Source organism: Lepus europaeus, chromosome 14 (assembly GCF_033115175.1).
Source record: "Lepus europaeus isolate LE1 chromosome 14, mLepTim1.pri, whole genome shotgun sequence".
Taxonomy (NCBI): Eukaryota; Metazoa; Chordata; class Mammalia; order Lagomorpha; family Leporidae; genus Lepus; species Lepus europaeus.
Window position 1 is genome coordinate 19,132,086 of NC_084840.1, and position 25,871 is coordinate 19,157,956.

The window sequence follows — 25,871 nt, forward strand, 5'->3', positions numbered from 1 at the left end:
GTAAGGTTCTAGGATGAACAGACAGGCAGCAGTAAGATTGGGAAGGGCTTATTAACAGCTTAAAAGCCGCCCTAAAGGCGATGGATATATAAAAAGGGCTTTTAATAGGGTAGTAAATTATAATTTTAACACAGACATTCATGATGCTTTGATTTATAGATAAGTCCAAATTAAGGGCCAGGTATATAATGAGCTTTAAAGATACAGCAATACAGAGAGATGGTGTGTTTGCGGACATGGAAGAAAAGCTAAGACACGCGACCAACATAGTCTCAATTATACTGTATATATCAGGGTCTATCCTCTGTAAAACAGTAGTTGGCCCACCCATCAGGAAACACAAGACTAGAGCCACCACCCTTCATTTTGCCTAATGCTGTGGGTCTGCGAAGGGTCAGCGCAGTGACGGACAAGCTTGCTAAGCAAGGTGGCCTCCAGGCAGGGGCAGACAATCCAGGTGACTCTCACCTCTTCCCCTGAGACACACTGAACTATTCTGCATTAAAATGCTTGAGTAGCTTAATACATAAACATGGTATACAGTTGAAGCACTACAAGGCAGGGAAAAGTAAGCTCTGTCTTAGCCCATCCACCTGGTTCTGCTTGACCCCCTTGGCTTTGCCCAGATGCAACTACTGCTCAGGTCTCTTGTGAACTCTTCCAGTTCTGTGAGATACAAATGGTAACATTTTATAAGACATTTCTGCACACCTGTCTATATTAATACATCAATTGTCATACATTAATGCATTAACCAAGATACTTAGTAGAAAGCACATCATTTAATTATGGCCTAGAATTTCAGGTATACAACTGAAGTATTTAAATTGTATCACCTCTTTGTCCAGGTGTCTGTTCATGTGTGACTATAAAAGGCAGGACAGGGGCTGGCACCATGGTTCACTTGCTTAATCCTCCGCCTGTGGCACCGGCATCCCATATGGGCGCTGGGATCTAGTCCCGGTTGGAGTGCCAGTTCTGTCCCGGTTGCTCCTCTTCCAGTCCAGCTCTCTGCTGTGGCCCAAGGAGGCAGTGGAGGAAGGCCCAAGTGCTTGGGCCCTGCACCCCATGGGAGACCAGGAGAAGCACCTGGCTCCTGACTTCGGGTCAGCGCAGCTCCGGCTATATTGGCCATTTGGGCAGTGAACCAAAGGAAGGAAGACCTTTCTCTCTGTCTCTCTCTCTCACTGTCTATAACTCTACCTGTCAAAAAAAAAAAAAAAAAAAAAAAAAAGACAAGACAAACTTCTAGATGTGGAATTCTGGATCAAAGTGTAGAGATGTTTAAAAACATAGCTTTTCTTTAAGATTTATTTATTTTTACTTGAAAGTCAGAGTTACACAGAGAGAGAAGGAGAGGCAGAGAGAGAGAGAGAAAGAGAAGTCTTCCATCTGCTGGTTCACTCCCCAATTGGCCACAATGGCTGGAGCTGCGCCAGTCCAAAGCCAGGAGCCAGGAGCTTCCTCTGCGTCTCCCACACAGGTGCAGGGGCCCAAGGACTTGGGCCATCTTCCACTGCTTTCCCAGGCCATAGCAGAGAGCAGAATTCAAAATGGAGCAGCCGGAACTTGAACCGGCACCCATATGGGATGCCAGCACAGCAGGTGGTGGCTTTACCCACTACGCCACAGTACAGAACCCAAAAACCTAGCTTTTATATAATAAAAATAACACATCTATGAGAAAGCAAGATTTGAATGGCACAGAAGAGTAAAAGACATGAAAAGAAAGTCTCCTTCCACCTTAGTCAAACATGGTTAGTAATCCTTGCAGAAAATTCTCTACGCACAGCTTGTGGGTGTGGTGTTTACATCACTCTTGGATTTTAGAAGGAGAAATTGCGTGGCAGATTGCAAGGCCATTAAAGGAAGGGCAACAGCCACAGCCACACAATAAATGAGCGGCAGTCACAGCAATCGGGAAAACAAGCCTTAGCCAGGCAGAAGTGAACGTTTCAGATTCAAGAGCTGCTCACAGGTATTTGGATATAGGAAGTGAGGGAAGGGAGGAGCCCTTCGTGACTGCCAGGGCTTTGGCCTCTGGAAGCGAAGGTGGCAGTGACCATGCACGGAAACAAAGACTTCAGGGCTAGGAGGAGAGTCCAGGACACAACGACAACATTGGTGTTTGGAACACTGAATTCCAAGTGCCTGTGACACAGCCCCCTGGAGAACCTGCAGGCAGTGAAACAGAGACTGGCTCAGAGGTACGAGCTGGGAGTCCCCTGGTATGGGGAAACGCACAAGACACCCAGGGAGAGGATGGAGAGGGCCAGCACTGCACCCTGGGCCACACCCACAACCAGGTGTGGATCCGGGTGGGGGCGGGGGGCCTGCTGAGAAACCCGAGGTCGGACAGCCAGGGGGTCTGGAAGGAAAACAAGAGGGACTTTTGTGCTTTTTTTTTCTTAAAGATTTTTATTTATTTATTTGACAAGTAGAGTTACAGACAGTGAGAGAGAGAGAGAGAGAGAGAGAGACAGAGAGAAAGGTCTTCCTTCTGTTGGGTGCTGAGCCGATCCGAAGCCAGGAGCCAGGTGCTTCTCCTGGTCTCCCTAAGCACTTGGGCCATCCTCCACTGCCCTCCCCGGGCCACAGCAGAGAGCTGGCCTGGAATAGAAGCAACCGGGACAGAATCCGGCGCCCATATGGGATGCCGGCGCTGCAGGTGGAGGATTAGCCAAGTGAGCCACGGCGCCAGCCCCAACTTTTGTCCTTTAATCGGAGCAGGGGGAGCTCACAGACAGAGCGTGATGAGTGGGGTCAAGAGTGAGCAGCGGCTTGGAGTCGCAGGGTCCGAGTGTGAAGCCTGGCCCAGCCCTGGCTGTTGCAGCTTTTTGGGGAGAAGCCATGAGGACACACATCTACGCATCTATGGACGTTCCAGGCTCCGGGCAGGACCCTAGCAGGGTGGTCATTCTACAATTTGCAAAAGCAGGGGCAGGCGTTGTAGTGCAGCAGGTTAAGCTGTCGCTGGGACACCAGTAGCCCATATTGGGCTGCCTGGGATCCAGTCCCACCTCCGTTCCCAATCCAGCTTCCTGCTAATGCGCAGAAGACAACGGCTCAAGGACTTGAGTCCCTGCTGCCCACATGGGAGCCACCTCCTGCCTGGGTGAAGTTCCTGGCTCCTGGCTTCAGTCTGGCTAGCCCTAGGTGTTTTGGGCACTTGGGGAATGAACCAGCAGATGGAAGATCTCCTTCACTCTCTGTTGCTTTGCCTTCAAATAAAGAAATGTTTAAAAATTTTTTAAATATCTTTAAAAAAAAAAGATTTATTTATTTGAAAGGCAAAGTTACAGAGAGGCAGAGGCACAGAGAGAGAGAGAGAGAGAGGTCTTCTTTCTGCTGGTTCAGTCCCCAAATGGCCCCAATGGCTGGAGCTGAATCAATCTGAAGCCAGGAGCCAAGAGTTTCTTCTAGGTCTCCCACGTGGGTACAGGGGCCCAAGCACTCGGGCCACCTTCTACTGCTTTCCCAGGCCATAGTAGAGAGCTGGACCGGAAGTAGAACAACAAAGACTCGAACTGGCGTCCATATGGGATGCTGGCACTGCCACAGTGTCAGCCCTATTTTTTTTTTTTTTTTGCAAAAGCAAGATTTTAATAGCAAAGATTAAGGGTCCTTTTCCTCTTCACTTGAATGCCCCAATAGCTTCTCTTATTGGGCGTTGGGGGCCTGGCTGAGAGGAGCTTCAGCGCCGGTAAGCGGATTCTGGAATGTTCCCACGGGGCTTGTTAGGAAAAAAGTTGCAGATTTGTGCCTCCCCACGCAGGGCACCAAAATGTTAGGGAAAAAGTCGCAGAATAGAGAGCAAGCAGTGCACAAGTTTACAGCCAGACCGAATTTATCCAGAGAAAATAAATCCGCAGAGGTGGGTGACCATCTGCCTGCGTGTACACGGTGGAGCAGGTGGCAGAAGGCCCCGACCCCCAGGGGCCCAGCCTTTTTAAGGAGGGCTAGGGCTAGGGCTGGGGGTGGGGTGGGGGGCAGCAGGGAGGGGAATTCCAGGAACTGGGTGGGGGCTTGGGAACCTGGGAAAGAATGCAGGGTGGGGTATGAAGGCAATAGGGTGTGAGACCCAATTGAGGTTCAAGGGCTAGGAATACATCCCAAAGTTTATCTCCTCTGGGTGATGAGGGAGCATGGCTGCGGCTGAAGTCCTTGGTCCGTCAGGGCTTACAGTCACTTTCTGTAGCTGCATTAGTGCTCGGGGGCACGCAGATGTAGAACGCATGCAGCTACTCCCCCACTGGGCCACCCACACTTGTAGGGACAGGGCTTGTAGCCGGCCATCAACCTGCCCTGCAGCACCCGGATGGACTGGACGAGGTGGAACGGAGGCCAGGTTTGCTATGCACTGGGCTGGAAGCCCACGGAAAGTTCTTCAGGTGGAGCATTGAACAATGACTCACACCGGTGCCGCCATGTCACACCTGGTAGGGACACCAGCCCCCAGGACAGACCCCAGTGCCCTGGGTGTGGGCCCCACCCCATCAGTGGCCCTGCAGCTCTGCTGGCCATTTCCCAGGCCGGGTCGTGAGAGGCACAACGGCCCCCTCCTAGCTTCCGTCTTGGGGCTTCTCTCCCTCTCTTCTTTCTCTTCACTTACTCTGGGGGAAGCACGAGGTCTCCTGTTAGCAGCTAAGTCAGCCGGCTTGGAAATGGCCCCTGCAACCTGGCCAGTTCTTCCTGGGACACACCGGGCCGGCAACCTGACCGCACACAGCCTCGCTGCTCGGAGTTCCGGCTCACCAGGTGAGCCAATGAATGTCACTTTAAACTACTGCATTGGAGGGTTGATTGGTTGTATAGCGAGACACAACCAACCCACTCAGTAACAATGGTCGGTCATCTAAGAAATAATCCCCTCCTAATTCAACAAAGCCTTCAGGCTCATTCATGTAAGGAACCACACAGAAGTTTTCCCAGATTTGCAACAATCTCATCATTTGCATGACATTACCAATACTTTGTGATGTTGAAAGAAACTCTTCTAACTTATCATTGATAAACTTATTAAACGCACTAGAAGAAAGATTGGATTATCTTTTCACGCTCTCTTATAGCCTACATTACAAAAACATTGCCATGGGGTTGAGCCTCCCTCAGCATTGGCACCGGTTCGAGTCCTGGCTGCTCCATTTCCAATGCAGCTCCCTTCGAATGTGCCTGGGAAAGCAGCAGAAGATGCCCCAAGGGCTTGGGCCCCTGCCATCCACGTGAGAGACCGATGGAGCTCTAGGCTCCTGGCTTTGTTGTGGTCACCTGAGGGAGTGAACCAGCTGATGGAAGATTTCTCTATCTGCCCCACCCTCTCTCTCTCTGTAACTCTGCCTTTCAAATAAGTAAAAATAAATCTTAAACTTAAAAGCAACACTGGGGCCTGCGCTGTGGCGCAGCAGGCTAAGCCACCGCCTGCAGCACAGGCATCTCTTATGGGACTGGTTCGAGTCCCAGCTGCTCCACTTCCAATCCACTGCTTGGGTCCCTGCACCCTCATGGGAGACCGGGATGAAGCTCCTGGCTCCTGGCTTTGGCCTGGCCCAGCTCTGGTCATAACAGCCATTTGGGGAGTGAACCAGCAGATGGGAGATCTCTCTCTCTGCCTCTCCTCTCTCTCTTTCAACTAAATGAGTAAATCTTAAAAAAAAAAAAAAAAAAAAAAAAAAAAAAAAAGTGCCCTTGGTGGAGAGACTTTACATCTTGAAACACACACGGGCTGGGCGGCCTCCTGGCCTCCTGCCGGGACTAGCCAGTGCTGCCCAACTCCTTCTCCCTCTTTGAACAGCCCCAGGCCTTGAACTTCGGCCTTCCCAACGTCCCCATGACCCTATTAGTTTTCTTTCTTTCCGCCACACAATGATTTCCCCCAACAAGGGACCGGTGAAACACCGCGTAAGGAGCCCCCCAGCGTGTGGAGTAGAGCCAGACATGAGGGATGCGGCCGAAGCGGGGAGTATCCCAGCCCGATGCGGGGTTTGAGCCTGGTCTTGCTCACTCCTGCGAAGCTGCAAGGCTCCCTTCAGTCAATGGCCTGGGGGGGGGGGGTAACTGGCAGGAGTGTGTTTTCTCTGCCCGTAGACGTCTGTGCGTTGAGTGTACCTTACGAAACCAAGGACAGATTAGATCTGATGAAATGTGATGCTGCTATGAACTATAAATAGGCAGGGCCCTTCTGCCCCGGGAGAAGGTTCTGAGAGCCCTTTATAACCTCCAGGGGCTCGGCCCGCATGGAAACCGGTTACCAGGAACCTGCTTGTTGGTGTGGTTGACATGGCAACCACAGAGCACTGTCCTGCAGGGCACGCAGGCGGCCGGGGTTCCAATGTGGCTTCTCCGCTACAAGGAGAGAGAGGTCCACGTGGGGAGCTGCCTGGGCCCCGCACCCAGCGCCGCCGAGGACGGACCGCATTGGAAACAAGGTGCCTGGGCTCCCGCCTGCCTGTCCTTGGTCCGCGCCAGCCGGGTCTGCGGAGCCCCGGCCCGGGGGCTCGGGCTCCCGTGACATCCGTGAAACCTGTGTTCGCCTTTTAAAACTCAGGCTCCATCCCAAAGAGACTGCGTCCCGCCCTAGGTACTTCTGCATTATTTACATTGTGTAAAGGCCGCCTATGTGTCCCTTTTAGAACTAGGGGAAAACAGGTACAACACCTCAAATGGGAACACACGGGGTGACTTAACAGCGAAGGGGAGGCTTCCCTTCCACACCTCCGCGTCCTCATGGACCTCGTAACGAGCAAGACACACCCGCTCTTCGGAACCAAACTGCCCCAGGGCCCAACTTCGCTGCTCCAAATACACGCGCGCACGGGGAAGCCGCGGCTTCCTCCGCAATTCTCCACGGCGTGGACGATTCGTTCCTGCGGCACACTTTAGTGAGACTAAAACGCGCGTCGGCTGCGTGGCACACACGGCTCTGGAAGCTCCCTGCTTCAGCTGATGTGAGAAGAAAAACAAAACCCGAACTGCGCCAGAAACCGACTCCAGGAGCCCAGCGCCTTCCCGACGTGCACTCCGGGCGCGGGCACGGCCGCCTCGCCCCGCCCCCTCACGTGACCCTGTGACCCAGGAAGCCATCTTAGGCCTCCGGCCTCACAGAGGAACTACATTTCCCAGGATCCCCGCGCGCGGCGTCGCGCTGGCACTTGCACTAGCCGGGCCTTAGAGTCGAGTCTGTAGCCGGGCGCCATCTTTGACGCTGGCAGTCCTGGATTTCTGCTGGTTCTGCTGCTGGGAGGACGGCGGGCGGCAGCGCTTAAGAAAGAAGAAAGACGTGGCAGCGAGCAGGAGTCGGGGATAGTGTCATCGGTTCGGTAAAGTTTCTGTTCTCTGGTAACTAGACCCGTTTTTTCGTTCCCGGGAGGCTCGGGGCCGGGGAGGTGGGGGAGAGGGCGAGGGGAGTGGCAGCGGCCTCCCCTCGCCCCTGGGTCGCGGCCTAGCCGGGGGAGTCAGAGCGGGGCTCCTTCAGCCCCGCCGGGACGACCCCTCCCGCACCCCGCGGCCGCGGCCCGCGCCGGGAGCCCCGGGCTCCCGCTCGCTTCTCCGTCTCCCCGCCCCCACCCTGCCTGCGGCGCCTGCTCCGGTCCCGAGCGGCCGCCTCCCCTCCCCCACATCCGGTGTCGGCGGCTCGGGCCCCCGGGAGCAGCCCCGCCGGCCGGCTGCCGCGGCTCCGGGGCGGGGAGCTGACCCCGGCGCGCTTCCTGCTCCCCGCCTCCGTCAGGCCGGCTGCCGGGAGCTGAATTCACTCCTCTCCTTCCTCTCCAGGGCCCCAGCACTCTGGAGGTTTTCTCAAACTCCACACACAGAAAGCCACCGACCTCATTCCGGTATCCGACCCCCACTCCCCGCGCTCGCACGCTCCCGCCCCCGCCCGCAGCACCGGAGTCCGGAGCTGCAGGGACACTGCCGGTCTCCCCGAGGGGTCGCTGGGACCGTGCTGAGGAGCGCCCCGAGGCTCCCATAAGCGGTGCGGATTCTTAGCGGGGAGGCCTCTATGCTTGACAGCTTCCAGGCCTTGGCTCTGGGCTGGAGGAGGAGGCGGTGGGGCTAGGGGGTAGCGATGCTTTCTAGGGTGAACGTGCGTAGGCCTTGGGCGGGGAGGGAGCCACCCAGCAGGAGTGCAGGAGCCCCGGCCGGGGAGCTGCCCGGTCACGGGCTGTGATGCGGCTCCCGGCTCAGCACACCTGCCACCCAGACGTACAAACAGGGAGTCAGAAATGCACCTTGCTACCTGGCTTTTCTATCACAGCGTTTTTTCCAGCTATCCGCACTTTTAAAAATCGTGTTACTTTTTAGTTAGAGCCCAAAGGGCTGAACGCGCATTTGCTGTTAATGACCAGTATGTGGAGTCTGATTTAGCTTTCCAGAATGGGCTTTGGGGGTTGCATTGGCAAATCCCACTCCTCTGATGAATGCTGAATGATGCACTATGTTTTTGTTTAAATGAAATTTCCTGGAAATAATTAATTGCACAATTAAGGGAAAGTCGATGTTGCTTGCTATGGTGAGGCATCATAAAAACACGTGTCTTGAAAGCTGAAGGCATTTCAGACAGAGTTCTTGATGAAGCAGAAGGAACGCGAGCCTGGGATTTGGGAGACCTGGCTTCTAGCTGCTGTCCGCCAGCTCTGTGCCTGTGGGGGAGTGGACTTCAGCTCTGGTTTCTGGAGCATGACGACACTGATCGATTTGAATTCAGAGCTCAGAGAGTTAGAAGGGATCTTAGAGCCCTTTAAGGAAGCGTGTGGGAATGTTCTCCATTGCCCTCAGTTTTCCTGCACGAGTAAGCTGGCTTGGAAGTCGTTGGTCCACAGGGAATCTGACCGCCATAGAAGCCGGAGGACAGGCCCTGCACGCCAGCCTGAGTGGTAGACCCGCGAGCCGAGCCCGGCGTGGAGAGGATGAGTGTGTGTGCTCTCAGTGTGCCGGTCTCCTCCCTCTCTCCTGGCAGAAGGTGCAGCACCTTCGGCGGTGCTGGGATTCTGGGGTGCGTTCCTGTTCATTCTAACACCGATGAAGATGACGTGGTAGATGGAAAGATGGTGGCAGAGGCAGTGGACAGAGAGGCAAAATTGCCTGCTAAAAAGAAGAGAAAGAAGGGGCTGCGGATCAAAGGGAAAAGGCGCCGAAAAAAGCTGCTGCTTGCTAAGAAGTTCAGCAAGGACCTGGGGTCGGGGAGGCCTGTTGCAGACACCCCTGCCTTGTTAGCTCCCAGTGTCCCTGAGCAGGACGAGGAGGGGCTTTTCGAGAGCAATATAGAGAAACAGATTTATCTACCCAGCACCAGAGCCAAGACCTCCATCGTGTGGCACTTCTTCCACGTGGACCCCCAGTACACCTGGCGAGCCATCTGCAACCTCTGTGAGAAGAGTGTCAGCAGGGGCAAGCCAGGCAGCCATCTCGGCACGTCCACGCTCCAGCGGCATCTGCAGGCAAGGCATTCGCCGCACTGGACCAGGGCCAACAAATTTGGAGTCACTAGTGGGGAGGAGGACTTCAGCTTGGATGTATCGTTATCTCCCTCTTCTCCTGGAAGCAATGGAAGCTTTGAATTTATTCCCTCCGACCCATTAGATGATACTAGGTTGGGTAAGAAACGTGATAAAGCAGCGTCTGATGCCCTGAGGGCAGAAAGAGGGCGATTTCTCATCAAAAGTAACATTGTCAAGCATGCCTTAATTCCTGGAACCCGAGCCAAGACATCTGCAGTTTGGAATTTTTTTTACACTGATCCTCAGCACATTTCCAGGGCTGTGTGTAATATTTGTAAGAGGAGCGTGAGCCGGGGCAGGCCAGGTTCCCACCTAGGAACTTCAACCCTTCAGAGACACCTGCAGGCCACGCACCCCATCCATTGGGCTGTTGCCAACAAAGACAGTGGAGCTGCTGGAAACGGCTCAGATGAGGCAGAGACTGAAAGCAATGATCTCTTGAGTGATGCTGTGCACGGAGAGAAGTCCACCGGCAGCCAGGAGCTCACAGCCGAGGAGCTCAGTGACTCTGATTCAGATGAACCTCCCGTGCTGGAGGTTGAGAATAGACCCGAGAGTCCTGTTCCTGCTGTCGAGCAGGGCAGTCTGCTGCCGGTGCAGGAGAAGCAGACCGCGCGTTGTGAGAACCCAGGCTCCAGTCAGATCAGTCAGGCCGTCATTCAGATGATCGTGGAGGACATGCACCCCTACAGCTACTTCTCGAGCCCGGCCTTCCAGCGGTTCCTGCAGGTTGTGGCCCCAGACTACAGGCTGCCATCAGAGACTTACTTTTTCACTAAGGCTGTACCTCAGTTATACGACTGTGTCAGAGAAAAAATTTTCTTGACTCTGGAGAATGTTCAGAGCCAGAAGATCCACCTGACTGTTGACATATGGACTCACGACCCATCCACTGACTACTTCATCGTGACTGTACACTGGGTCTCCTTGGAAACCGCCTCTTCTCCCCATGATGACAGGATGCCCAGTTTTAGGAAGTGGGCGGTGCTTTGTGTTACAGGTTTAGCCAAAGACTGTTTGATAACCAACATTTTACAAGAATTGAATGACCAGATTGGTCTGTGGCTTTCACCTAATTTCCTTATCCCTAGCTTCATTGTTTCTGACAATTCCTCAAGTGTGGTACATGCAATCAAAGATGGCGGTTTTACCCATGTGCCGTGCTTCCTGCATTGCTTGAATATAGTCATTCAGGACTTTTTCTGTGAGCACAAAAGCATCGAGAATATGTTAGTGGCAGCTAGGAAGACATGTCATCACTTTAGCCATTCCGTCAAGGCCCGTCAGATACTGCAAGAGTTCCAAAATGATCGCCAACTTCCATGGAAGAACCTGAAGCAGGATGAGGCTGGCCATTGGATTTCCACCTTTCGCATGTTAAAGTGGCTCTTGGAGCATTGCTACTCAGTGCACCACAGCCTCGGGAGAGCCAGTGGGGTTGTGCTGACTTCCCTGCAGTGGACCCTGATGACCTATGTCTGTGATATCCTGAAGCCTTTTGAGGAGGCCACGCAGAAAGTGAGCGTGAAGACCACAGGACTGAATCAGGTGCTGCCGCTGATCCGCCACCTGCTGCTTTCCTTACAGCGGCTCAGGGAGGAGTTTCAGCTCAGAGGCATTACTCAGGCCCTCAATCTGGTGGACAGTTTATCTCTGAAACTCGAGACCGACACCCTGCTGAGTGCCATGCTCAGATCCAAGCCCTGTATCCTGGCTACTTTGTTAGATCCTTGCTTTAAAAACAGTTTGGAAGACTTTTTCCCTCAAGGTGCTGATTTAGAAACCTACAAACAAATCCTTGCGGAAGAGGTTTGTAATTACATGGCATCGTCGCCAGAGGTGTGCCAGGTTGCCTCTTCAGGGGGCGCTGGGCCCTTAGCTGCAGGAGGGGCCGATTCATGTAGCTCCGCTCTGAAGGAAGGCGCCTCCAGTTCAGTGTCCCTTGCGAGCCCAGCTGCGGGCGGCGCTGCGGCTGGAAGCAGGAGCTCCCTGTTCCCTTGTGCTGCAGCAGCCGTGGACGAGTACTTCCAGGAGGAGTACTCGGAGCCCGCGGGAGGCGATGACCCCTTGGTGTACTGGCAGGGGAAGGTGAGCCTCTGGCCAGCTTTGACCCAAGTTGCCGTTCAGTATCTGAGCTGCCCCATGTGTAGTTGGCAGTCTGAATGTATCTTTACTACAAATAGCCACTTTCATCCAAAGCAGATCATGAGCCTGGACTTCGACAATGTAGAACAGCTGATGTTTCTGAAAATGAACTTGAAAAATGTTAACTATGATTATTCTACGTTGGTTCTGAGTTGGGATCCTGAGAATGAAGCTGTTCAAAGGACTGAAAAAGAAATATTACCTTAATTTTTGTCCTTTCTCCATTTAAAATGGGAACTTTTTGCTATATTACCATATCCGTATTGTTATAGTTGTTATATAGTCATACTAATCACTCTTTATAAAACAAATCTGGGGAAACCTGAAACACAGAAAGGCTGAAAATTCCTCAGAGGCAATATGATGTTGTTAAAATTAACTTCATAAAAACTTCACAGTGTAGCTCAGTGTAGCTAGCACTTGACATTTTTATATTGATTGAGAGAGAAAATATATTTTTTTAACTAAAAAAAAATATAGTGCAGCATTGAAAAGCCTTAGGCTGTTTCTGGTTGGTGGGTTGAACTACTAGTAATTGGTTTTAAGTAAAAATTTCCCCCAGTATGGGAAGTTTGATTATTCAGAAACCAATGAAATGAGAGGAAAAAAATAGCCTACTAAGATGGTATTTCCTTTCCCTGCCCCACTCCATTTTTCTCTTTCATTAAAACTCTGGTGCTTATAACTTGGCCAAAAGAAAATCCGCAAATTTTTTTTATGATTGGAAATTTACAATTACCTCCTCATACTGGTCAGCTTTATGATTTCAAATTACCAAATGTGATAGTTAGCCTCTATGTTTAGGATGGGATCTATGGAAAATGGAAGCAATAGAAACCAGTTAGAAAAAAATTCCGTTTCGTCTTGGAATTGCCTTTTTTAACCTTTATGAAATAGTATAAAAACAATAATTAAGATTTTACAGGTGCATTGTATACTTTATGGGTAAATAAAATAAGAGGAAGCTTGTAAGAGATGGATGGGAATGGAAATGAAAGTCCTCCGAGCGTACTTTGACAAACCAGTTATGCATTTCCCAAAGAATGTTTCTCTAACTGTAGGTGCTCTTTTAAAAAACATACTTAATAATCCATAATACTGTATTCTTAACTAAAAATAAGCAGTCAGTGCTCTCCGCTAGGAGTCATTGATGAAGCGAGTGAGTCGATCTCAATGATCTTTAAGATCCTTTTCCACTCTGGAGATAGGTTTCAGTGTTTGAGTGGGAGGCCAGAAGATACTTTTAGTGAAAGTCTATTAAAAGTTTCAGACTGAATAACTAATGTAAGATCCCAATTTTTCCTTTTTTTCATTTTAGATTTGGGGATATTCCCTGCCCAAAAAATTCCTGGAAAATTGACTAGTATTAAGTGTGAGTAAAAGGTGTCCACTTTTTTTAAGTTTTGATTTTAGTTTTGTCTTGGATAGTATTTGGCAAGATTTAGCCTAGAAATTATGTAGTATTTATTACGTAAGAATCAAAATTGCTTTGTTACTGGGCTGTTTTCAAAAATTTAGAACCATTTTATGTATCAAGAAAGTTTTTTTTTGGTTTTTTTTTAATTTTGTCTTTTTAAAATTTCTTAAATGGTAACTGTACCATTGTGAAATGAAATTTCAACTCCCCAAAGTTTACCCTTTTACTAAGCAGAACAAATGGATAATAACAAAGTCTTCAGCCTTAGCCGTCACTAGTAGAGAATTTGGAACTAGACCGCATGAGCAAGCCTTTGCAGGGCCAGCACTGACTGTCCTGCCGGTGACTCTGGTGTTGCTGTAAGAAGAGAAGCTCCCCCATAGACGCTGTTCTGACAGTGCGGGTCGGAATGGCTCTGACGCTGCTCTGCCTCCCACAGCTCGCTGCACCACTCTGCAGTTACTCTGTAACTCTGCGTTTCTATCTTTTTTGGTTAAACACTCCCTGATGGTGATGATAAAACATGCATCTATATTATACACCTCAAACTATAGAAAGGGGTTTCCCTTCTTAATTTTGTGGGCTGTGCAAAATTTAGTGTAACGTTAACTTCATGGTGCTTTGATGTAAGTTCACTATTTTTACAATGAACCCAAATCCAAAGGCTTTTACAGTGTATTTTAAAAGGGGAAACTTACCCAGATGTTTTATTTCTACACCCTTGTGTATATGTTTGTGTGTGTATAAGCCAGTTAGTGTATATGTATATGTATATTTTAAACATAAAACACTTTATTTTTACATACAATTATGCTCTTATTATACAGATAATAAAGATGGGGGAAGGTTTCTGTTTTCTTCTTAATAGGTGAAGAAATCTTGAAGACCAGAAATTGGATCTTATTGAATTTTGGTGTGCTTTTTCTCTTTTTCTTTTTCTTTTTTTTTTTTTTCTTTTTAAATTACATTGTTCGGCTATGGAAGATGGATTTTTTTTTTATATATATATATATAACTTTTAACCTCAAGTTCATCCTTAAATGAACTCTTTTTTTCTTCGTCTTGTTGTTTTTTTTGGCTTTGAGGAGATAACTAAACCTAGCTGTCTCCAGTCTGACAAAGGTTATTCAATGGACTTAATCTCCCAGTAGTTGGGAGATATTTTAAAACACATCCTGTGTTTCAATTGTGGCTGAGAGGTTTCCTTGGCAATGTGAGGAGGAAAATTCTTTCTGCCTCATTATTATTAATTCATGGATTGAGTGTTGGTTCGACCTACAGGCGTGATAGATTGGACTCAGTGGAGACACAGACGTTCCTGTTGAGAGCAACCAGCTAATGTAAGTGGGATACTTCATCAGTAAAAGAGTGAATGTTGTTTGTAATTTCAGGCCTAGTTTTCCTGGGTCAGGAAGAAATTAAAAGGTTATTGTCCATTTTTTTCCTTGTGATTGTATACAGACTTTTAGATTTTCATCCTTTTTCCTTCTTTCCTTTTTGGACTATATATATGCATATTGTAAAAGAAAAGACTAGCCCAGGTGACATCTCCCTGTAGTCACACCTCCTCGGGGAAGACACCGGTCGTGTTTGCTCACAGCATGGCTTTGCTCTGTGACTTCTTTTCCATGACTGCATAGTGTTCCTGTTGTGGGGATGTACCAGAGTTTAGGGGAACGGTGAGCTTTGACCATCACAAACAAACAGAGTAGCAGCCTTCAGCACTCCTCTGTGTGAACCCAGCTTCCTAGAAGCAGCTCTTGGGTGCTGCTGTTACGGTTGTTATGTTAATCTGTAAAGGGGCTGTGGGGCTGCATCAGTTTTCCTGAACAGCTCATGAGGCCTTTGGGATCTGTAAAAGCTCACCGGGGCCCCTTTCAGTAGGTGCGGTCGTCTTTGGCCATGGTGCTTGTGGATCTCTTCAGTGTGAATGCTTTTCATCTTCTCTGTCTATCACTTGATCTCTGTGGCTTTGGAAGGTTTTCCACCCTGAGCTGATGTGCTTCTCCCAGTGCTCCGATGACTGTGTATGGTGTGTGAACAGTGTGTCTGGAGATGGGGTGTCACTGCTCTTCCTCCCACAGGCGTAGGAGACAGTGCCTGATGCGCTGTGCCTTTGTGCTGAGTGCAGTCATGAATTCTTCAGATTCTTTCTCATTAGCAAACTCTACTTTTAATTCCCCTGAGTTCTGCTGGTCCGTGTACTTATTTATTTGTTATATTTGAACATTGTTAGATTCACCGTCTGTAGTAACAGAGCAAGACTCTCCAGTTCCTTTTTTAATGTGTTCTGGATGATTTTACAGTCTGTCAGGTGTCAGTACTAACTGACATTGGAATTTTGACTTGAAATGTATTCAACATATATTTGGGGGAGAGGTACTCCTTTAATACTCTACTCCATTTATGCATGTTATCCAGGTCTTCGTGCTTCAGTAGTAATTTCAGAGTTTTTTGCTTTTGTTTGTAATGTGGCTCTTACACTTTATTACGCTATGATTTCTAGTTTTGTTTTGAATGAGACTCTGCTTTTTACCTGAATGATGGTTGCTGGAATAGAGGAAATTTACTGCTTTTTGTGTATCTTCTTCTTTTTTTTTTTTTTTTTTTTTTTTTAATTTTTTTGACAGGCAGAGTGGACAGTGAGAGAGAGACAGAGAGAAAGGTCTTCCTTTTGCCGTTGGTTCACCCTCCAATGGCTGCCACGGTAGCGTGCTGCGGCCGGCGCACCGCGCTGATCCGATGGCAGGAGCCAGGTGCTTCTCCTGGTCTCCCATGGGGTGCAGGGCCCAAGCACTTGGGCCATCCTCCACTGCACTCCCTGGCCACAGCAGAGAGCTGGCCTGGAAGAGGGGCAACCGGGACAGGATCGGTGTCCCGACCAGGACTAGAACCCGGTGTGCCAGCGCCGCAAGGCGGAGGATTAGCCTAGTGAGCCGCGGCGCCGGCGTGTATCTTCTTTTTTTAAATAGTTGGTATATATTCTAATTTTTTTCTAATCCCCTGTTTCTGTTAAAATAATGAATTTCTTTTATTTTTGTTTATTTGAAAGACAGTTAAGAGAAAGGTAGAGACACAGAGAGAGGTTTTCCATCTGCTGGTTCACTCCCCAATTGGCCACAATGGCCAGAGCTGCGCCGAACCTAAGCCAGGAGCCAGGAGCTTCTTCTGTGTCCCCCACGCGGGTACAGGGGCCCAAGGACTTGGGCCATCCTCTACTGCTTTCCCAGGCCATAGCAGAGAGCTGGATCGGAAGAGGAGCAGCTGGGACTCGAACCAGCAACCATATGGGATGCCAGGGCTTTAACCTGCTGTGCCACAGCACTTGCCCTAAAATAATGAATTTCTAATGTTAAGCCATTCTTATTTTTGGGACAAATCTAAATATAACATCATGATGTGTGTGTGTGTGTTTTTTTTTTTAAAGGTTTGTTTATTTATTTGAAAACCAGAGTTAGAGAGAGAGAGAGAGAGTCTTCCACCCGCTGGTTCACTCCCCAATTGGCTGCAACAGCCGGAGCTGTGCCGATCAGGAAGCCAGGAGACAGGAGCTTCCTCCAGGTCTCCTACATGGGTGTAGGGGTCCAAGAACTTGGGCCATCTTCTACTTCTTTCCCAGGCCATAGCAGAGAGCTGGATCGGAAGTAGAGCAGCCTGGACTCAAACCTGCACCCAAATGGGATGCTGGCACAGCAGGTGGTGGCTTTACCTGCTATGCCACAGCACCAGTCCCCATAATGTGTTTTAAATGCTGCATGTATGGCAGACATCTTTGGCATTATTCAAATGAAAAAAACTGATAATGTCAAATGTAATTTTGTTTGTTATCAGTCCCCCCCCCCCCCCAGGAGTTTATATCATCACTGGAATTCAAAAATTCCTCTGTCTATGAATAGTAGAGAAGTCTTCAGAGAAAAGTTCTGTTTGGCATTTAACAATCCCTTTGAAGAATTAAGTCCTGGGGCCAGTGTTGTGGCATAGCAGGTAAAGCCAACCTCTTGATGCCATCCGGCAACCCCTATGGGTGCTGGTTTGAGCCCCAGGTGCTCTGCTTGAGATGCAGCTTCCTGCTCATGTGCCCGAGAAAAGCCAGAGAGAAGTCTTCATCTGCTGGTTCATTTCCTAATTGGCCGCAACAGCTGGAGCTGCGCTGATCTGAAACCAGGAGCCAGGAGCTTCTTCTGGGTCTCCCACGTGAGTGCAGGGTCCCATCCTCTATTGCTTTCCCAGGCCATAGCAGAGAGCTGGATTGGAAGTGGAGCAGCCGGGACTCGAACCAGTGCCTATATGGGATGCCGGCACTGCAGGTGGTGGCTTTACCCACTACTACACAGCGCCGGCCCTGAACATAAAGTTTTAAAAGAATTTCTCCTGTGAGACTGATGTTGTGGTACAGTAGGTTAAACCAGCACTTGCCATGCTGTCTTCCCATTTTCAGGTGCTAGCCAGTGGAGTCTGACTATTCTGCTTCCCACCCAGCTCCCTGCTAATGGCCTGGGAAAGCACCTGAAGATGGCCCAAGTGCTTGATTCCTGCAACCCACCTGGGAGACCTGGATGGAGTTCCTGGCTCCTGGCTTTGGCCTGGCCCAGCCCTGGCCACTATTGCTGCCCCTGGGGGAATGAACCAGTGGGTAGATCTTGTTCTTCTCTGTTTCTCTCTCTGTTTTTCCCTGTCTCTCTTTGTCGCTCTGCCTTTCAAATAAATAAATCTTTAAATTTTTTTTTTCTTTTTCTTAAATTAACTCAGGCCAGAGTTGAATGAATGCAGTTATTCATCTTGGCATCCTACTTTCAAATAGCCATTTTTGTTGAATAGCAGTTAGATTTTCTTTCCTAGTGAAAGTTAGAAAAATACAGTGTGTAAAATAGATCTGTGAGGGAACTTTTCTCTGGAAACATTAGTGAAAGGGTGCCCATCCACTCAGAATCAGCCTTCTCACACCTGCCTGACTCTGAGGGAGCTTTAGAAAGTTTAAATCGCAAATAATTGCCCAAGGGGTGACGATTGTAGCATTCTGGGTTAAGCCATCGCCTGCAGTGCCACTGTCTCGAGTGAGCACTGGTTTGTATCCCAGCTGTTCTGCCTCCAATCCAACTCCCTGCTGAAGCACCTGGGAAGGCAGTGGGTGACGGCTCAAGTGCTTGGGCACTTGTTACCCATGTGGAAGATTGGATGGGAAGTTCCTAGCTCCTGGCTGGCCCAGTGTTGGCAGTGTGGCCATTTGGGGAGTGAACAAGTAGATGGCAACACTGTCTGTCCCTGTCTTTCTCTGCCTTTCAAATAAATAAATATTTTTTAAAAATAATAATTGCCAAAAAATTGCAAGTTCATTCGATTTTGTTGCTGTTTCATAGCTGCTGTATTCCTGGAACCAGAAGCAGTTTCAAATATGTTCTTTGGCTTTTTGGTTTCAGGAGTGAGATTCATCTCTGAGGCTTTTCATTCCCTTTAAAAAATACTGCTTGTTCTCTTCAGATGAATACTTTTTTACATGTGTCATTGTAATTATTTGGATATATTTTAGAGACAGGATTATTTGAGGTGGTTTTTTAAATTACCTTTTGGCTCATGTTAGAATGGATTCCCTGGGTTTGAGGTCAAGGGAGCCCTACTGAGTGGATCAGTGAGGTCCAGCCTTTGTCCCAAGCTATAGCAAGTCAATAATGGTCAGGCCAACTAGAGCAGGCTTAAATCCTTATTATATATTAGAAAATTTAATTTTTAAAAAATTTATGAATTTATTTGAAAGCCATAGTTACGGGGGAGAGGGGAGGGAGATCTTCAATCCACACTCACTTCCCAAAATGGCTGCAACAGCTAGGACTGAATCAGGCCAAAGCCATGAGCCTGGAACTTGATCTGGGTCTCCCATGTGGGCCATCCTCTGCTGCTTTTCCAGGTGCATTAGCAGGAAACTGGAATAGAAGTGGAGTACCTGAGACTCCAACCAGTGCTGATGTGGGATGCTGGCATTGCAAACAGCTAAGCTGAACCCATTACACCACAATCCCAACCCCATGTTATTTTTTTCCCTTTTGTTTTTTTAAGACTTATTTATTTTACTGGAAAGGCATTTACTGACAGCACCATGTTATTCTGATTGTCAAACAAAATAATACCCTATGCTCTTACCACCATGGCAGTAACTGCTGCTAACGTTATAGTGTATATTCTCTGTACTTCCCTGTTCTACATCTTCATTCTCATTTACTATTGTCAGTGATTTGAATTTTAGCCTTTTAAAAAGGAATTTGTGGTCTCTATTAAGATGAAATGGCAGATCCTTTTTTCTAAGTTTTTTTTTTTTTTTTTAATTTGAAAGAGTAACAGAGAGAGAGGGAGAGACAGAGATCTTTCATCTGCTGGGTCACTCTCCAGATGGCTGCAGCTGTCAGGCCTGGGCCAGGCTGAATCCAGAGCCATTCCAGTCTCCCACGTGGATACAGGGGCCCAAACACTTGGGCCATCCTCTGCTGCCTTTCCCAGGTCATCAGCAGGGAGCTGGGTCGAAGCAGAACTGCTGGGATGCCCATGTGGGATGCTGGTGTCATAGGCGGCGGCAGAATTGGGGATCTTTTCATGTGCTTACTTACCATCTGTGCATTTTGTTTTCTTGTTGAGTTTTAAGAGTTCTTCGTAGATTTTGGATATCGATCCTTATCAGATAAGTGTTTTGCAAAATATTTTTTCTCCAAGCCTGTGTCTCCTGTCATTCTCTTAGCAGTGCTTTCACAGAGCCAGCATTTGTGATTTCAATGATGTCCAACTTACTGGTGCTTTCTTTCAAGAATTTTGCTTTCAGTGTTGAATCTGAAGGGTCGTCACCATCCCCAGGGTCACTTGTAGTTTCTCTTGTGTCTGTAAGAGTTCTGTAGTTTAGTATTTTATATTTAGATCTGTAATCCATTTGAACTTTTGAGAAAGTCATAGGTCTTTCTCTAGATTGACGTTTTTGCTTTAGATAATAGAAATTTGTAACATCACAGTTCTGGAGTCTGTATCTTCCAGAAAAGGTCAGCAGGGTCATTCTCCCTCTACAACCGGTAGTGGCATCATCCTTGCCTTCTGGTGTTCTTGGCATTCCTTGACAGCAGGTGCATGGCCATCTTCCTGTGTGTCTTCACATCATCTTCCTTATGTGCATGTCTGTCCCTTTCTGTACAAACGGGCAGCATGTGTTTCCCCCCGATTTGAAAGGTGGTGTGGAAGAGAGACAGATCTTTAATCCACTGATTCACTCCCTAGATTCCTGTAACAGGGCTGGGCCACACCAAAGTCAGGACCCAGACTCAGTATAGGTCTCCCACATGGGTGCTAGGGACCAGGTACTTACATTGTCATCGCTGCCTCCTAGGGTGTGCGTTAGCAGGAAGCTGGAATTGGAGGCAGAGGAGCCAGGACTCCAACCACACAGTCAGGTGCAGGATGCAGGCAAGCCTTAGTGGCCTCTCAGCTGCTGCATTGAGCTGGCGGGGATTTTTGCTGGGGTGGTCGATTGGATCCACAGGCACACAGCTGGTCTCTTCAGCAAACAGTTACACAGTCACATCCTTGGCGTTCTCTACGAAACAGGCTTCTTAGGGTTTTTTTTTTTTGCAGTACTGAAAGGCTGAAATTTTTCAAATTTTCCCAAGTTCTGGTTCCTTAATAGTTCATTCTTTTATGTATCATTTTCCTCTCTCTCTCTCTCTTTTTTTTTTTTTTTTTAAAGATTTATTTATTTATTTATTTGTAAGGCAGAATTACAGAGAGGCAGATGCAGGGGTGGGTGGGTGGGGTTCTTCCATATGGTTCAGTGCCCAGATGGCTGCAATGGCCAGAGCTGCGCCTATCCACAGCCAGAAGCCAGGAGCTTCTTCTGGGTCTCCCACACGGGTGCAGGGGCCCAAAGACTTAGACCATCTTCTGCCTTCCCAGGCCATAACAGAGAGCTGGATCAGAAGTGGAACAGCAGAACTTGAACCTGCTTATCCAATATGGGATGCCAGTGCTGCAGGCGGCAGCTTGACTCACTACGCCACAGTGCCAGCCCCTATATCATATAAACAGTCTCCAACTTTTGAGCATTTGGTTTTATGGGTTGTTCTTTCATGAGTAGAAGCAACATAGTGACAAACTTAAGCATTATAACCTTGAATCTTTGTCAGTATTTTTACCCCAGGATAAGTTCTAGAAATGGAATTGTGCTAAAACTTTGAGGACATGTTTAGGTGCAGACTCTTGCTCCTAACCTAGACTGTTGACTCAAGGCTGGTGCTCATCATCATGGCATGCTCTTCTTGGTGAGGAATTACTAGTGGGAGACATTGGAATTTTATGTGATTTCTGTAGATTTTGTATAGTTTGTAGGTCAGTGTTTCTGAAATCTAATCTTTTGGTATATGACTTTGTAGAAATCTTTCCAGATTCTCTTGTGTGTTTTGTTAGTGTTTTTGCTTTTGTAGAAGCTCTCTGAGGTCCTGTAGGTGTGAAGAACAGGAAATGGCAGGAAGTAGGCAGAGAGTTTGGTTGTTTTGTTGAGTCACTATTTCATGGGTAGAACCAGGAAGACTGACGCTGCTCCTTGATTGAAATTGTCATGCAGCTCTTCAGCCAACTTCGTTATCTAAGCTAGCCGTAGAGGTGTTTTTGAAGATGCCTCATGAGTATTCTGTTTAAACAAGGATTTCCCACCTCATAATTACATACTTTTTAAATACAAAAATACTTTTCTTAAAAAATTCATTTATTTTACTTGAAAGTCACAGTTACATAGAGAGAGAAGGATAGGCACAGAAGGAGAGAGAGGTTTATCACCCGCTGGTTTCCTCCCCAGTTGGCCGCAATGGCCGGAGCTGCACCGAACAGGAGCCAGGAGCTTCTTCTGGGTATCCCGCGCGGGTGCAGGGGCCCAACGACTTGGGCCATCTTCTGCTATCCCAGGCCACAGCAGAGAGCCGATCGGAAGTGGAGCAGCCAGGACTCGAACTGGCGCCCATATGGGATGCCAGCCAGTACTGCAGGTGGTGGCTTTACCCGCTATGCCCCAGCACTGGCCCCACAAAAATACTTTTATGAAGGCATTTGAATTCTTTCATTTCAATGAAAACTACTTTATCAAAAATATAAATTTATTTTTATTTATTTATTGTTAAAGATTTATTTATTATTAACTTGGAAGTCAAGAGTTAAACACAGAGAGAAGGAGAGGCAAAGAGAGAGGGAGAGAGAGGTCTTCCATCTGCTGGTTCACTCCCCAGATGGCTGCAACGGCCGGAGCTGCGCCGATCTGAAGCCAGGAGCCAGGAGGTTCTTCTGGGTCTCCCACACAGGTGCAGGGGCCCAAGGACTTGGGCCATCTTCTGCCTTCCCAGGCCATAGCTGAGAGCTGGATTGGAAGAGGAGCTGCCAGGACTAGAACCGGCGCCCATTTGGGATGCCTGTGCTTCAGGCCAGGACTTTAAATCGCTGCGCTACAGAACCGGCCCCCAGAAATTTAAATTTAGCATGTATCATGTATAAATGAATGTAAGTGGGCATAATCTAATCTAAACTATAGATCATTTGTTTAGTTAGCAGTGCTTAATTGTTTGCTGAAGCAATGTTAAGAAGACCTAGAGGGGGCTGGCGCCATGGCTCACTTGGTTAATCCTCCCCCTGCAGCGCCAGCATCCCATATGGGCGCTGGGTTCTAGTCTCGGCTGCTCCTCTTCCAGTCCAGCTCTCTGCTGTGGCCCGGGAAGGCAGTGGAGGATGGCCCAAGTGCTTGGGCACCTGCACCTGCGCGGGAGACCAGGAGGAAGCACCTGGCTCCTGGCTTTGGATCAGTGCAGTGCCGGCCGTAGCAGCCATTTGGGGAGTGGACCAATGGAAGGAAGACCTTTGTCTGTCTGTCTGTCTGTCTGTCTCTCTCTCTCTCTCTCACTGTCTAACTCTATCTGTCAAATAAATTTAAAAAAAAAAAAAAAAAAAAGACCTAGAGAAAGAAAGGAGCGTATTGTAGTCCTTACCAAAAGTGTTACCTTGTCAGTTGGAATATGCGGTATTCAGTCTTAATAGTCAGCGTGCTTGCAAGACTCTGTATAAGGCAAACCAACTGTTAGTTAATTAAAATTTTATTTTAGCAATGTCTCATTAGTTGAGGTGATTTGGAGGAGGAAGTTGGAAGAATTTCCCTGAAATACTTCAGTTGATTGTCTTCTCATTTTAGGATTACATTGTAAAGACGATTTCTGTGAGTGAATTGGCATTTGGAAGAATAAACCCATTGCAAGAGGACGTGGAGCTGGTCCTCACCTTGAGGAAGCGGTGGCTTGTTTGAAGAAGCCACTCCTGGTCTGAGAATTTACCCAGCATGCCCAATCAAGGAGAAGATTGCTATTTTTTTTTCTATTCTACATGTACCAAAGTAAGATTTGGCAACTATAAATCAGTTCTTTTTATAGCATCCTTAATAAAGTGGAGTAAGATTTTTCCTAACGTCCTAAGTTGTTTTTAACTGTTTTCTCACGTTCTACAGAAGAGAAAGCCCGTGGCGGGCAGTCAGCACTGAGTGTGTGTTTTTCACAGTTATCCGTTTAGACGTTTAGAGTACCTGTGAAATAGGACCCTTTACCTGTGGCTTGCTAACTTTAATTTTATATAATTTTATTCAGTTGGGTGGGTAAATTATATTTTACTTCTAGAAACTGTTTTGGGTTGAATTTAACCTCTTTTGCCAGATTTCCTGCTGCCAAAAGTATAAAGCCATCTTTCTTAATATGCTTTTGTAGATTTTTTGCTTTTTCGTTGTCAAAATTTCCTTTTTTTCCCCACTTCTACAACACTATTGATGTATATCTCCTATTTTCTGTTGCTTTTGACTAGTTCTATAAATTTATGCTGTTAAAAAAACTTCCTTAAATCATTTTGCTATGTCACTTTTGAGCAAAGCTCTGATAATTTCATTTATTAGCACTTTGCACAGCAGTAGCATTTTGTTTTAGATATTGCCACTGTGTAAAGTATGCAGGGAACATAATTGTGTTAATTATATACTAATTATACTTGGCTCCTTAGATGTGGATTATTTATTTATTTTTATCTACTTCCATCTACTGGTTCACTCCCCTAATAGCCACAGCAGCCAGGCCTGGCCAGGCTGAAGCCAGGAGCCAGGAAACTCCATCCAGGCCTCCCACGTAGGGTGGCAGGGGTCCAAGCCCCTGAGCCACCTGCTGCCTTCCTGGTGCATTAATAGGAAGTAGAGCAGCTGGGACTTGAACCAGCTCTCTTGATACCCAAGCATTGCAGTAGGCAGCAGTGTAGCTCGCTGTCCCAATGCCAGCCCTTCAGGTATTCTTTTTTTTTTCTTTTAAGGATTTATTTATTTGAGAGGCAGAGTTATAGAGAGGAAGAGGCACAGAGAGAGAGAGAGAGAGAAGTCTTCCATCCGCTGGTTCACTCCCCAAATGGCAGCAGTGGCTGAAGCTGGGCTGATCTAAAGCCAGGAGTCTGTAGCTTCTTCCGGGTCTCCCATGCGGGCGCAGGGGCCCAAGGACATGGGCCATCTTCTACTGCTTTCCCAAGCCATAACAGAGCTGGATCAGAAGTGGAACAGCCGGGACACGAACTGGCGCCCATATGGGATGCTGGCACTGCAGGCAGCGGCTATACCCGCTTTGCCACAGCACCAGCCCCTCAGGTATTCTTTAAAAATGTATTTTATAGGCTCTGCCTCTGTCTCAATTTTGCCTTTCAAATAAATAAATAAATCTTTAAGATGTGTGTATATATATATTTTACAGGAGTACTGGGAAGTGTCATTCATGTCAGAGTGGATGAAAGGTGCTAGCAAGGAAAAGGCTGCAGGAAACTTGTAGCTCTCAGCATGTCCTTGTCATCCCATCTACTTTGCTCCTTACCAATTTGTGCTTCTCTCGATTCCAGGAAATGTGTGGGCGTTTTACTGGGTTGTGTTTGAGTCCCACAGTTCTGTTCTGAGTCTGCTCTTTGTTTACAGGGTGATAGCTGCCCGTTCCGTCACTGTGAAGCTGCGCTAGGAAATGAAACTGTTTGCACGCTATGGCAAGAAGGGCGCTGCTTTCGACAAGTGTGCAGGTTTCGGCACATGGAGATTGATGTAGGTTTCGATTTGCATCATCATAATATAATAAGTAGTCTGGGGTCATGGTGGGCCTTGTAAGGACAAAAGTTATACTTTGCTTTATATGTTGTAACACAGAGGTTGATTTTTTTTAATGATCCAGTGAAACTGCCTATGTTATCAATGCTCACTTAATATCTAAACGGTAGGGAGCTTGAATTGGTATCATTTTTCTAGAAGGCAGTTTGGTAGTATATGTAAGCTTAAAAATGTTGTGTATATTTAAATTAGAGAAAATTCATCCTTTTTAAAAATTGTGAACTCAGAAATTGCCAATACAGTATAAAATTTCTTTTCCAAGGGATTTGGGAATAAATGACTGCCATTCTCTGTCACTTCCGAACTTTGAGCATTTCCTACAAATAAGGACATTCTCCTACATAGTCACAGTACGACCATCAAAATTAGAACATGAATACTGATGTGTTACTTCCATTGAATCATGATCCCATTGGAGTTGGCCAGTTGTCCCAGCAGTGTCTGTGCTGTGGAAGGAGCAAGTCCAGACTCAGGTGCCGCTTGTCGTCATCCTGCCGCCTCAGGCGCCTTCAGCTGAGAGCATTTGATCCATCTCTGCCTGTCATTGACCTTGATATTTTTGGTAGTTATAGCCCAGTTACTTTGTCAAATGTCCCTAAATTAGCATTTGCCTGTATTTCCTCATTACTAAATCAAGACTGTGTCTGTA

General features: G+C 47.7%; 1 protein-coding gene across 12 annotated transcripts in view; it reads left to right on the forward strand.

The window, feature by feature from the left end:
• The first annotated feature begins 7,171 nt into the window (after nucleotides 1-7,171).
• Nucleotides 7,172-25,871, forward strand: part of ZC3H11A (zinc finger CCCH-type containing 11A) — a 44,171-nt gene continuing 25,471 nt past the window's right edge. The window contains exons 1-6 of one of the 12 annotated variants that reach the window (XM_062211636.1): nucleotides 7,172-7,335; nucleotides 7,768-7,829; nucleotides 12,958-13,011; nucleotides 14,338-14,396; nucleotides 23,249-23,446; nucleotides 25,040-25,159. In XM_062211636.1, the coding sequence (XP_062067620.1) occupies nucleotides 23,393-23,446; nucleotides 25,040-25,159 (174 nt within the window). In that variant the 5' untranslated portion in view covers nucleotides 7,172-7,335; nucleotides 7,768-7,829; nucleotides 12,958-13,011; nucleotides 14,338-14,396; nucleotides 23,249-23,392. The other 11 variants (XM_062211631.1, XM_062211634.1, XM_062211632.1 and 8 more) reach the window with 11 other exon arrangements.